Source organism: Lagopus muta, chromosome 10, assembly GCF_023343835.1.
Source record: "Lagopus muta isolate bLagMut1 chromosome 10, bLagMut1 primary, whole genome shotgun sequence".
Taxonomy (NCBI): Eukaryota; Metazoa; Chordata; class Aves; order Galliformes; family Phasianidae; genus Lagopus; species Lagopus muta.
This window is the reverse complement of record NC_064442.1, coordinates 19556960-19571185: the sequence shown is the minus strand read 5'-3', so window position 1 is coordinate 19571185 and position 14226 is coordinate 19556960. Positions and strand designations below refer to the sequence as shown.

At 41.9% G+C, this 14226-nt stretch overlaps 2 protein-coding genes and 1 pseudogene across 3 annotated transcripts; 2 read left to right on the top strand and 1 right to left on the bottom strand.

The window, feature by feature from the left end:
• The first annotated feature begins 258 nt into the window (after positions 1-258).
• On the top strand, positions 259-1230 carry LOC125698050 (olfactory receptor 6B1-like). The gene has a single exon (XM_048955896.1). The coding sequence runs from the start codon at positions 259-261 to the stop codon at positions 1228-1230; it is 972 nt and encodes a 323-aa protein (XP_048811853.1).
• A 4135-nt stretch (positions 1231-5365) lies between these two features.
• On the bottom strand, positions 5366-12593 carry LOC125698051 (olfactory receptor 12D2-like). 2 transcript variants are annotated; one of them, XM_048955898.1, is made up of 2 exons: positions 12567-12593; positions 5366-6307 (listed from the first exon to the last, which is right to left on the bottom strand). In XM_048955898.1, exons 1-2 carry the CDS (start codon positions 12591-12593, stop codon positions 5366-5368), a joined length of 969 nt encoding a protein of 322 aa, XP_048811855.1. The 2 variants fall into 2 exon arrangements, with proteins under 2 accessions (XP_048811855.1, XP_048811854.1); XM_048955897.1 differs by lacking the exon at positions 12567-12593 and having other exon boundaries at positions 5366-6325.
• LOC125698049 (olfactory receptor 10A7-like) lies at positions 11795-12775 on the top strand (annotated as a pseudogene).
• Positions 12776-14226: the final 1451 nt, after the last annotated feature.

Sequence of the window (14226 nt, the reverse complement as noted above, 5' to 3'; positions counted from 1 at the left end):
CCGCTGCTTTTTCCTCCCTTCCTTCCTTCCCATTTTTGTGGGACTGGGGTGGGGGGGAGGGCAGAGGCCCTGTCGCCCCTGCCACGAACATAGATTGATCTGGTCAACTCCGTGACACTTGTGAATTGTTATTCAGTTCCCACGGGGAAAGAAAGCCTTTAATGTTCATACCTCTATCCTATATTCCCCTTTTTTCTGTTTTCCTTGACTTACCAGGTCTCTGTTCAATCTACAGTGTTTAGATACAAACTTCTCAGAATGGAGAAGAAGAATTCCACCCAAACCAACATGTTTCTCTTGTTAGGATTCCCAGGCCTGGTGGACTTCAAGGTTCTACTCTTCACAGTATTGCTGCTGACGTACGTTGTAACGGTGGTGGAGAACGTGCTCATCATTTCCCTGATCAAAGCAAACCGTGAACTCTGCAAACCCATGTATTTCTTTCTTGGTCAGCTGTGTTTCATTGAGGTCTGGTACATCTCCGTCACTGTCCCCAAACTCTTGGCAAACTTCATTGCAGAAGACAGGAGCATTTCCTTTGCTGGATGCATGACCCAACTCTTTTTCTTCAGTTCTTTCATGTGCACTGAATGTGTCCTCCTCTCTGCCATGGCGTACGATCGCTATGTGGCCATCTGTCAACCACTACGCTATCTCCTCATCATGACATACCAGATGTGTGTATGCCTGATAGCTCTCTCCTGGTTCACTGGGTTCACTGTGTCCTTGATCAAGATCTCCTTCATCTCTCAGTTGGAGTTTTGTGGTTCCCATGTTATTAACCATTTCTTCTGTGATATCAGCCCAGTGCTAAACCTTGCCTGCACTGATGTGTCAGTGGCAGAGATGGTGGATTTTGTGTTGGCTTTGTTCATCCTGCTTGTTCCCCTCTCCATCACTGTTGTCTCCTACCTATTAATTATCACAACAATCCTGCACATCCCCACCACACAAAGTAAGAAGAAAGCCTTCTCCACATGTGCTTCCCATCTCACTGTGGTCATTATTTTCTTCTCAGCCACTCTCTTCATGTATGCCCGGCCCAAGAAAATCTCTTCTTATGACATGAATAAACTTGTGTCAGTTGTGTATGCTATTGTCACACCCATGTTAAACCCCTTCATTTACTGCCTGAGGAATCAGGAACTGAAGAAAGCATTTAAAAAAACTCTCTCTATAAATATCACTATATCCAAATTTTCCAGAACCATTTCTTCTCTCCAAATGTAAGGACAAACTCTACAAGGACAAGATCATATAAGCAGCACACTATACAGATGCCTGACCCCTGGCGAGTCTGGTCAACCACTGCACCTGATTATTACTTCCTGTCCTACCTTTCTGTTTAATTATTTTCCCTCCAGAGAATCACAGAATCCTTGAGGTCATAAGGGGTCTCTGGAGTTTGACTGGTCCAACATCCACTTTCTCATGAAGGACCATCTAGTATTGATTTTCCAGGATCATGACCAGAGGGCTTCTGAATTACACTGCAGAGGGTGACTCTCTGGGTAGCTCTTCAGCAATCCACCGTTGCTCTGTCACACACACAGTAATTGTTTCCTGACAGACTCTTTGTTTCAGTTGATGCCTGTTGTCTACTTTCCTGTCTCTGGGCATTGCTAGAAAAAGCCTGGTTCCAACTACTTTGCACAATGTGCTGCCTTGAGATAGGTTGTCTATTTCTGGGCATAAGTTTTTCCCTCTGATCTGTGCGTATGCATATGTGTAAGTGGTATGGTAGTGAACATAAGGCCATTGATTATGACAAGAGGCCTGAAAACCAGATTCTGGAGTGAGAGACCTGTATTGGACAAAAACTGGAGCAACCAGAGTGGAAAAACAAGTCACTGGAGACACCGTGAGTCCAATGTCTAGCTACCAAATACACAGAAGGGACTCTGCAAGACAGATATTGAAAAGATCAGCAGCCTGGGAGGCCATAACTGTAGAGACCCAGGGTCTAGACTGATAAGCTCACAAAGGGTATTTTCTCTTAGTAAAGATAGGCATTCACGCTGTCTGTGTTGTGTGGAGACTTGTAAATAGAGTGTCCTTCTGTCCATGCTGATCCGTTTGTGGCTCTGTGTGTGTGTGTGTGTGTGTGTGTGTGTGTATGCAGGCACCCATTGGGAATTCATGATCATGTTCACCACTAGCAAGGAAATGAGATGGGGATAAACAGCAATCATTCCACTCACCTGCCCAGGACTGCAGGAATTGCCTTGCTCTTTTAGTGCACTGGAATGAGCTACTTAGAACACACACTGGACCACAGCTCTCAGAATCTCTTGAAATTCAACAAGGTTGAAATTGGCTATGTCAAATACAACAGATAAAGGAAAATATACTCTTTACAGTGCTACAAGGTTGTCTTTAGTTCAAGTACTAATCTATTTTTCCATGACTGTAGCACATGATTCCACATGTGTTCTATGTGGGTTGTTTTTAATTTCAACATTTCTTTTGTAATTCATTGTTCCTCTGTTCCACATTGTAATTGTTTGGAAACACTATTTCTACTCCCATCTGCATTGCAATAATCACAATCTCTGTTAGGTGACATAAGCTTAGATAATTTGGCTCTAAGTAGGACCTGAAAGACACTTTTTCCAAACATTTTAGTGTACACATGACATAGCATCAGCAAAAAGAAAACTGAATGTGAATTTCAGATAAGTGGAAAGTGTTCCACAAAAAACTAGGTCATTTCAAACTTACTTTTTCTATCTCTACTCTTATCCACTCCATTCCTACCACAGCCCACCAAATTCTTAGATACTCAATAAGAATCTTACTCACTATTTTTTATTTATTTTTTTTTTTCTAATGAATTCTCAAACGCTCTTCATTTCTTCATGTTACACTCAGGGACACAGGACACAGACGCTGGATGACACGTAGTAGAAAACTGAAAATCATCTTCCCCCTTTGTATTGAAATGAGTCTTTTAAAAAGAGCATTCACATTTTTTTGATTGTGTTCAATTGTTGTATACAAGATGGAACCTGAAAGAAATCCAAAATAAGCAGTGTGCAACTGAGTATCGCACAGTCATTCACTTATTCTGCCTGCAGGGTGATTCAGGAGCAAAATGAAAAACAGAGTGACTCTGGGTTGAGATAAAGACAGCTCAACAGCACGGAAAATCAAAGCTAAATAGTAATAATGAAAGAATATTTTTAAAAGTGCTGCAGTGCAATTGCTCATCACCTACTGAGTGCCCCCATCCTCCCCAGCCTACTCACCCCAGTTTTATTGTTCAGCAAGACCACATGGTTTGGAGTATCTCGTGGACACTTTCTGTTAGCTGCCTTGATACTATTCCCTCACAGATTCTTCTGCACTCCCAGCCTCCTCACAGCAAAGCACTATGAGGTGTTGAAAAGTCCTTGACTTTCTGTAAGCACTGTTCTGCAACAAATAAATATTCACGTTATCAACATTTTTCTCACCCTAAATCCAAAACACAGCGCCATGTCAGCTACCAGGAAGAAAATAAACTCTGCTGCAGCTCTAACCAGAATTGCAGCGTGTCATGTGCTTACTGGCATTTTATTGCCCAACATTAAAGCTACTCTGAAAGTAGAGGGCTGCCCCAAAAGTAATGCTTGCTGTCTTACTACATTGGCCCATGATGTCAGACAAGGAAGCTGGTGGCATGGTAGTAGAGGCAGAAGCTGCAGAACAGATCAGTTTCAGAACAAAGTTGAAGTTGGCCATGTCAAACACAACAGATAAACCTACAGCCATTGACTATAGTGCAGCAATATTGTCATTAAAAGAGCAGTAACCACAAGCTCTGCGACATAAGCTCAGATCATTTGGCTCTAAGTAGGAGCTGAAAGACCCTTTTTCCAAACATTTTAGTGTGCTCATGACAAAGCATCAGCAAAAAGAAAATTGAGTGTGAATTTCAGATAGGTGGAAATTGTTCCACAAAAAAATGTAGATCATTCCAAACTTTCTTTTCCTACCTCTACCCTTATCCACTCCATTCATATCACAGCCCTCCAAATTCTTGTATGCTCAATAAGAATCTCTCATTTTCTTTTTTATTTTTTCTAATGAATTCTCAAACGCTCTTCATTTCTTCATGTTACACTCAGGGACACAGGACACAGACACTGGATGACATATAGTAGAAAATTGAAAATCACCTTCCCCCTTTGTACTGAAATGAGTATTACAAAAAGAGCATTCACATTTTTTTCGTTGTACATAATGTTTGTATACAAGATGGCACCCTGGAGAAATCCAATATAAACAGTGGCTGTTTAATCCAGTGGGCTCCTGAGTATCACACAGTCATTCACTCACTCTGCCCGCACTCTGCCCTGGCTAGAGAACTGGAAAAAAGAGTAACTCATGGGTTGAGATTAAGACATTTTAATAGCACTGAAAATTAAGTGTAAATAATAATAATAATAAAAGAATATACAAAAGAAGTGATACACAATGCAATTGCTCTTTCCCCACAGTGGGATGGTGGGTGGAGCATTTCAGCAGTGGTGATGTTCAGCAGGGTCGTCTCCACTGATGCAGACTTTTACAAGGAGGACACCATACGGGCTCTCAATCATCACTGTTGAGAATGTGTAGCTAATGGTGGTGCCAATGATGAAAAATAGTGTTTTGTAGCTGTGAATTTATCAAATAATGTTATCATACTCGTTCTATTTGTTGCATTTGCCACAGAAGAAACAGGAGGCTTTGCTTTCAGTGGGCAAAAGCCATTCTGCACACCAAGTTGGAAAGAGAGATGACTGTCGTGCTTGGACCACAAAGAAGTCATATATAGCCTGGTGTTACTTTTGGAACTGCCTTCATAGTTGTCTAAACATGTGCTGTCCGTGCTCACCACTGTTTTTACATTTACATTTTAATATGGCTTTATTAGTAAGGCTCCCCTTGCACTCAGTGAAAAGATACAGATGCCTCACAAGAGTTGACTTAAGTCAAATGTAGATAATATCTTTCTCAGTCTAAGCAACATTGAAAATGTAATGTATGCTTGTTTACTTAGAACACCCAGTGTTTATATGAGGAGGTTCATTCAGCTTTCTAAACAAAGCTTTCAGGTAGTAGTTTAATTCCTTTTATTATACAGCAGAACTACACGGTGCTGTCTGCTTTTGCTCAGGTTCTGCAAGAGACACATATACGTCTTTTCTAGAGATCAGAGTGGTTACGATAGGACATCTAAAATGACAGAAGAAACATCAAGGTCTTGACTATCTCCCAATTTAGATCTCAGCTGTGAACTCCTAACTTCCATGTGACATAGTGAGTATTCTTCAGTCTCTTGTAAGACAGAATCTTTTTGACCTCTTCTCTTGTAAATATGGGAAGTGGTGTAACCAAGTTATGAGTCTTGTCCTTGCCACTTTCCACCAGGAGAAAGTTTTCTCCCTAACATACTGTTCAAAGTTGATCTCACCTCCTGATTCCTAAGAGTGTAAATCAAGGGGTTTAGAGCTGGGGTGATGGCACTGTACGTAATAGACACTTGCATGTCCCTTTTAGAGGAGCTGGATGAAGACGGAGGTGTATAATTGAAGAACAGCGGTACGTACAATAGTGCCACAACTGTAAGATGAGAGGCACAGGTGGAGAAGGGTTTCCATCTACATTCCTGGGACCTGACCTTCTGGAAGAGGAAGATGATGATGTAGAGGTAGGAGAGGACGATGAGAATGAATGGGCCTAGAGCAATTGATGTGGTGACAACATTGAGGAGAGTCATGTTGAGGCTGGTACTACTACAGGCCAAGGTCAACAGTGGCTTGATATCGCAGAAAAAGTGATGAATGTGGTTGTGGCCACAGAAACTCAGTTGAGAGGTCATGACTGAATGCATCACGGCATGTGCAAAACCAAGGAACCAGCTGGCCATGGCCAGCAGCAGACAAGTCCTTGGGTTCATGACAAGGGTGTAGCACAGAGGGTTGCAAATGGCCACATAGCGATCATAGGCCATGGTGGCCAGGAGCACAGCTTCAGTACTGCCCAGGAAGTGGAAGAAGTAGAGCTGGGCCAAGCACCCACCAAAAGAAATGGGCTGACGCCCAAAGAGAAAACCAGTCAGCATCTTGGGAACAGTAACTGTAGAGTAGAAAATGTCCAGGCAGGAAAGGTTCCCCAGGAAGAAGTACATCGGTGTGTGGAGCCGGGGCTGAGATATGACCATGGTCACAATGACACCATTTCCCAGAACGCTAGTCAAGTAGAGCAACAGGAATAAAATGAAGAAAAAGTACTGTAACCCTTGGATGTCAGTGAGGCCCAAAAGGATGAACTCGCTCACCTCCGTGTGATTCAGCATTGCTGGAACAAGAAAGATCAAAGGCAAAATGTCAAGGTTTTACAGTGTGAGGAATACTGGTATTACAATACTCCTTTTTTTCTCTTTTAATACAAAAACTACAAAAAAGAGGAAAACATAACATGTGTAATCCAATATAAAATCAAGTAGAAACATGAGAAATTAACAAGAACAAAAGTCACTCTATTGTGTCCTTTCTGTCTAGAACAAGAACGAAGAATAAAAATGTTGCAGAAAGTAAATATTAAAGCCTTTCATCTGTGCACAGCAGAAGAATACATAAGACATGAAACACTGCTGCTGCTTCATTTTCAGCCACACTTCTTCTTCAGTTCTGGCTATCTGTAGCTCCCCGCTACAGCCTTTGATTTCATCAACAAAGCTTAATTAACTCCCTAGTCATGAAGATTCATATGGTGATTCACTCTTGATGCTTTCTTTCTAGTACTTTGCCCACATTTCTTTCAGCCAATTTTAACTTTCACCTTTCTAACGTTCACCATCACTTCCAGATAGTACTTTGCTCCTAAAAATTGCAGAATTCTCAAGATTTTTTCAAAAACAACTAACAAAAGGTGCTACAAGGTTCCATACAAACATCATCATTTCTTTGGTGCACTGCGGAGAGTATAAGAAGATGATGCCTTAGCGTGTGATCACACACTGTTTCTGTTATTGAACTATGTACTTGAGCTAAACAATGCCTTTTTGTTGAGTGACAGCACGTGAACGAGACAGGAGTCAGCGTACAGTCCCTTACAACATCACAATGGTAAATCTAAGGTTGTAGGAAAAGTATCTCTGATCTTCCAAAATGCTCTCACTTCTTTTCTGTTTTGGGTAAGTTTGCCTAGCGCTATGCATAATTCCTGTCCGTACACAGTAAAACAAGAAAAGGATTTTAAAAAAGCCCTGAGATTATTTTACTAGTGCACAGGTATCTGGGGCTTCCAGTACAGACTGCAAATTTTGCAAGATGACTGTTTTCCTTTGTGCTTTCAGACAGGGACGATTAATGCTGGTGAATAAAACTAATGACAAAAAAGATTGCTTCCAAAATTTTTCAAAGAGGCTAAAACAAAGATAGGCACATTTGTTGGTCATTCTTTCCTGGTCATTCCACCAGATACTTTTATTGAGAGTACGCAGTTTTAAAATTACGATATATATCCATCCCACTCTCTTTCTCACACTTCTTTAGCTTATTCTTCTAGCAGGAAAACAATAAGCAAACAAAATGTTCTTTAAAGTGGTTCCATAAAGAATGCAAACATGTAGCATAAGGCAGTTTATATACATAAATATCCACTCTAAAAAAACTGGCTATATATGGCTGAATATGCTATTAGCATAACCTCCAGAATAACAGGCATTTGAAACATTAGATCTAACAATACTCTTGACTCACCAAAATGTTAGTCAGCCACCTACACTGGAGGAGTCAGAGATGTTATTCTCTATCAGGAATCAGTGCTTCTGTTTCTTACATGTTACTTGTCGCTTTTAAGCACTGAATTGTTCCTCACTGAAATCCATCTGGGAAAAGGCATTATGACATCAAGGTGTGCCACACAACATCTGCTGTTTCTGCCTAGTTTTATCAGTTGACCACAGCTGATCTAATCACTTATTCCTATTCCTCCTAACCACATTTTTTGTCTTCTGTATCTAACATTCTAACATCTATCTAACATAGCCAATCTATTTCACAGATGCTGACTAATCTTTTATCTATTGAACTGATCAACATATCCAGTCAAAGAAAAAGACTTACACCTAACTTATTTTCTAGTTGGGGGGGGAGAAGAGGAAGCTTCCTGCGTAGGAGAGGTGATCCAGCTCTCTGATCATCTTCATGGTCTCCACTAGAGCCATTCTAACACCTCCATGTCTTTCTTGTGCTGGGATCCCCACCCCTGGGTGCAGTACTTCAGATGAGGCCGGACAAGGGTAGAGTCTAAGAGGACAATCACATCCCTGCGCTGCCATTCCCTAGTACTCAATCCAAATTTCTCATGCTTTGACTTGTACACATCACCTCCCACTGTATCACCACGCTCCCCAGAGAAGCATTTACCTCCATTCTGTCTATATCCATGCCGCACAAAGTACTCTCAGTAAGCAACAGGATCTCCTGTAAAGTTTGCTTTCCAAAGCATGAACAAACCCAGTCTCCCACACTCTCTTTTTCCCTCACGTGTGTCAGATCCATCTTCACCATGCTTTCACTGTGTTCTTCCACTGCATCCACTTCACTAAGCAATGTCCTTCCAGTAGTGGGTAGTCCAAACTACCATCAGTAAGGTCAAAACAAGAAAAAGAGGAATAACTTCATATCTGAGAAGGTGGAGAAATCTGCAAGAGATAAAATTTTGTTTAAAATGAAAAAAAGTAAGAGACATCGACACAGAGTGGATGTCTCAAGAGAAAGATGGAAAGTAACAGCATCTACTGCCTATTTGATATGGTGTTGTCCTACAGCCTCTTTCATCTCAACGATACTGAAAAAAAAAAAAAAAATTACACAAAACAGAGCTTCTCTCTCTGAGGAACTTGTCATTCTGCATGTAGTTATCACTACTACTTTTAATCAGGTTGAAGCTTCATTGGCACTCCTAACTTCATCAACTTGACTCATGGAGCAAATCCTCCTGGAAGCTATGCTAAGGCCCATGAAAGAGGGGAAGGTGATATGGCATAACCAGCATGGCTTCAATAAAGGCAGCTCCCGCCTGACCAACCTTGTCCCTTTTTTTTAGCGTAATTGTTCCTGTGGAAAAGTGAAGCGCCACTGATGTAATCTGTCTAGCCTTCAGTAAAGCCTTTGACATGGTATCCCATAACATCCTTCTCTCCAAAGTGGAAAGATAAGAATTTGACAGGTGGACTGTCTGACGGATGAAGAACTCATTGCGAGACCGTACCCAAAGACTGGAGGAAAAGGAAGACCTCACTGGGGCCTTCTGGCACTTAAAGAGAGCTTACCAAAAAAATGGACGCTGACTTGTTACATAAGTCTCATAGTGCTAGAATCATAGAATCACTGAATGGTTTGGATCGGAAGGGTCCCTTAAGAGCCTTCTAGTTCCAACCCCCCTGCTACAGGCAGGGACACCACTCACTAGACCAAGTGCCCCAGCCCCATCCAGCCCGGCCTTGAAATGCCTCCAGAGAGGGGGCATTCACAACCTCTCTGGGCAACCTGTTCCACTGTCCCAGCACCCTCACAGTAAAGAATTTCTTCCTAAGATCTAGTCTAAATCTACTCTCTTCTGCTTTCCTGCCATTTCCCCTTGTCCTGTTGCTACATGCCCTTACACGAAGTCCCTCCCCAGCTTTCCCGTTTGCCTCCTTCAGGCCACTATATAGTGGAAGGCCACTATAAGATCTCCCTGCAGCCTTCTCTTCTCTGGGCTGAAGAAACACAGCTCTCTCAGCCTGTCCACAGTGGGGAGGTGCTCCAGCACTCTAGTCATCTTAGTGGCCCTCCTCTGGACCCACTCCAACAGCTCAGTGTCCTTCTTGTGCTGTGGGCCCCAGAACTCGATGCTGTACTCTGCTCCATCTGGGGTCTCACAAGGGGCAGAATCACCTCCTTCAACCTGCTGGTCACAATTCTCTTGATGCAGCCCAGAATACAGTTGGTGGAGTCCCTGGAGGTGTTCAAGAAACATTCACATGTTGTACTGAGGGACATGGCTTAGTGGGGAAGGTTGTAGGTGGATGTTTGGACTGGATCGTCTTGGAGGTTTTTTCCAACCTTGGTAAATCTATGATTCTATGATCAGTGCCCTCTGTCCTTTCATCTTATTCAACTCGGTTTCCAAATAATTTCCACTTAAGGTATTCTCTATTCAGACTACGTGTGTTTGTGAGACTCACTGATAAGCTTCAAGCTGTAATTGTAGGATCAGACATTATTGGAGAGACAGAGGATCGTCTCAAATCAGCAGCTGACCTTTGCCCCAAAAGGAATATAGCTGAGTCTTGGTCTACTTGGGATCCATCAGGACCACCAGGGCCTTTTCTGATAGCTGTTTCCCATCAGAGCAGCCCCCAGCATGTCCTGTTTCTTGGGGTTGTTCTTTGCCTGCTGCTCTCCTTACTGAAGTTCAGTACACCTGTAGGCTTTTCGTCCTTCATATATCTGGAAATGGGATTTCAAGTCTAGCTGCTTCATCACCTTCACAGAGATCGAGATCATGCTGACTGACCTGTACTTCAGTGAGTCCTCCTTCTTACCCTTTGGACATTTGGAATTCTTGAGACACTTACACATTGTTCTGAGGAATAATAGCTAATTCTTAGTTTTGTTACAGCAAAGCTGATGTTCAGATCCTCTCTGCCAGATTATCTCACTCCAAATGGTATAAGTACAGAAGAGGAATACATATATATATTCTATTATTGCATCTGCATGTCTCAAATATCAGCCAAGCAGACTTAGGCTGAAACACCAGGACATTTCCCAGACAAATAAACTCACTGGCAGATCTGACGAGATGATTAAGTCCCAAGAAAATGGCAGCAAGGAGCAGATGCAGGTGACCACATTATGTAGACTGCTGTCTGACAGAGAGCATCTTCTTACTTCTAAGAGCTGCTTACTTCAAGTTAAAATTCAGGATATGGATTTTATATCATTTGATGAAAAAAGTGTAAGCATGTAAATATTTGTATGGATTTAAGCTTGGTTAGATTTGTTCTGTACTTTTGCAGGTAGGATTGACAATGAAAACAAAAGTCAGGTCATCATTGCTTGAGTCAAGTTAGTAGGTGGAAACTCACAAAGATAGCCGTATCACGTAGCTTTGAGAACCAAGCACGAAGTGAATTTCACTTAATTCCAGATATCCAACTGTTCGTTCACCATGTGTGGTGGAACTTGACATGACATGAAACACCTTGAATTTCATCATAAGTGATACCACCAACCCGAGCATCTTTGGACATTCATCTTAGGAACTGTGTTTCTGTATTGTGCCATATTTCTCCTTGTTAAATACAAATTGTTTCTAGGTTGCCTAGCTCACATCCAGGTGACTATAAACATTTAGACACTGAAGTTAACTGAGAGACATCCAGCCAACTGAAACTGGAATTCTTCTGGCTGACCACAGATCTCACTCATATGATAACATAACCCAAACTTTGGAGGTATCTACTTCTTTCTGTAGAACGTAAGCACAGAGCAGTTATTGGAAGTTTGTAGGTTTATCTTCCTTGCAACTAAGTTACAGGTGATTCTCAGCCTGTGACTGCAAGGATGTTCTTGTACAGGTTCCCCAGCAGGGATCTTTTACTCAAAGGTCACAGTCATATCCAATCTTAAGCCTCATCTCATGTTCTATGCCCCGTGTTACTTGCAGTAGTAAGTACTTCTGAGACCACTGGTCTGTCCCAAGCTACTAATCCATTCGTGGTGTATGTGGTTTTTGTTTTTTTGTTTTTTTTTTTTTCTCTTTTACAATGAGAATTCATGAGGAAACAAAGCCTGGAAACCAAACCACTGTTACCCACTTCTTACTCTGAGGGTTTGGCCTACGTGGCAAGATGCAACTCCTATTTTCCACAGTGATTTCTGTCACATTCCTGGCCACCATAATAGGTAACTCTCTCATTGTGGTGATCACAGCCATTGACTCTGCCCTGCATACTCCCACGTACTATTTCCTAAAGAATCTCACCTTGACAGAGATGCTACAGCCTGAGCACTGTCCCCAAGATGCTCTTGATTCTGCTGGGAGAGGGAAAAATTATTTCCTTCACAGCTTGTGCCTTGCAACTCAGTTGTGCTATACTTTTTGTCACATGTGAATGCTTTCTCTTAGGTGTAATGGCTTATGACCGACAAGTGGCAATATGCCACCCGCTGCATTATGGCACCATGATGAACAGGGATCTCTGCTTCAGGATGGCTGTTGGGTCTTGGCTCTCTGGGATACCTGTTGCTCTGATCTTTCCCACGTGGCTATTTACTCTGCCCTTCTGTGGGAGAAACAAGGTGGATCATTTCTTTTGGGATGTTTCTCCCGTGTTGAAGCTGGTGTGTGCAGACACAGCTTTGTTTGATCTACTGATTTTTATTGCTACAGTCATAACAGTGATGATCCCTTTTTCACTGATCATTATTTCTTACCTTCTCATTATTCATGCTGTTCTTCAGATACCCTCAGTCGTGGGCCAGAGGCAGCCCTTTTCCACATGTGCAGCTCACCTGGTGGCAGTAACTCTTTTCTACAGCACAGCAGGCATCATTCACTTGCATCCTAGGTCCAGCCTCTCAAGCAATATGAAGAAAATGGTTTCCCTCTCTTACACAGTTGTTACACCTATGATCAACCCCTTCATCTATAGCTTGAGGAATCAGAAGGTCAAGCAAAGCCTGAGGAATGCACCAACAAGAGGCTACTTGGGAAGCAGATGATCCTTTCTCTGTCCAGCTCATGAGTTCCTCATAGCTGCACAGGAAATAAGTGTTACCCTGGTGAATAATTTAAGAGGCATTTCTGAAAGAAGTTAAATGCCTTTCAAAAAGATGTGCTATTTTAGCATTCCTTTGCTGTTACTGTATATTGTATCCATACAATATCAGCCATTTTTTACTGAGCATATAAGAATAAATTATTGTGATTTTACCTCTGGTCTTGCAAGCAATTAAGTAAATCTGAAAAAGTAGAGGAATATTTGAAAAGTCAGCGTCATTGTTATAACATTTGATTCACCCCCCATCATAAGTGGTGTGCATAAGTGGTAACTTATGTACATAGATAGGAAAAGTCTCTAGCAATGGCACCTGTTGTCCCAACGGATATAGCATTTACTTTGTTCTTGCGGGTGGCCCAAGCAGTGGCCTGCAAACTAAAACAAATCACTGTCCAAAGGAGGACTTTCCAGACGTGTTGTCTATAGAAGAGATCTAAATAACAAGCTTAGATTTTGAGTGAAGGCCAGGTCCAGCTCCTATCACTAAGAGTAGTCTTCCAGAACTCACAACTTCATCTCTTCTCTGCTTTCTGACACCTGCTCTCAGCCCCTTCCAACATACATCTGAATGAACCACAAACAGTAAAAATCTGTTAATTTTTGCTTCAGATTTAATCATCAAAGCACCTGATATAATCCCCTCTATGGAGGAGAGCAGTCATTTCTAATCTGATTTCATCCTTGCACAGATGCCAAAGAGAGTTCCAATGAGTTGCATACCAGAAGTTCCCATTTCTGTTTATTGTTCAGGAGAGCCCTGGTGACTGATTTCAATGCAAAAATATCTCACTTTCATACTCTTTACACATGCTACATAAAGACCTGTGAGGTTTTTTTATGTTGTCTTTGAGAGAAATTCACCCTGCTTGTACTTGACGCCTCTCAGAGAAAAAGAGGAAGTAAGTTGCTCTCCCTGCTACAGGTGAAACATGAGTGCTGAGCTTAGACCAGGCTTCTAGCTAGTAAATATCTCAATTACATCAGAGAATTCTTCTCCAGTCTACTTAATATCCAAGAAAAATATCTGTAACTTCAGATACCGGAGTCCTCAGCGCTGGCGTTCAGTCATGGTATCTGTAACATGGGCTTATATATGTGGAATACATATAATGTGGCAGGGGGATTCAGTGTGGAGCCAAGAGTTGGACTCAATGATCCTTGCGGCTCCCTTCCAACATGGGATATTCTGTGATTCTAGGATATGATACTTGTTGCCTGAGCTTGCCATCGGGTCTCTACAGCCCATCTTAGTGCAAATTATTCCTTAGAAGAGCAGGAAGACTTTCCTTCTGAAGCACGGAGAACCTCTGAAATAACTTGCTGGGAATTTTAGAGAGCAAACTCCAGATTAACTACTTGTTGATGTAGCCTCTCCTTCAAAACTAATGTGAACAAACATATTTGAAGTCACCCCA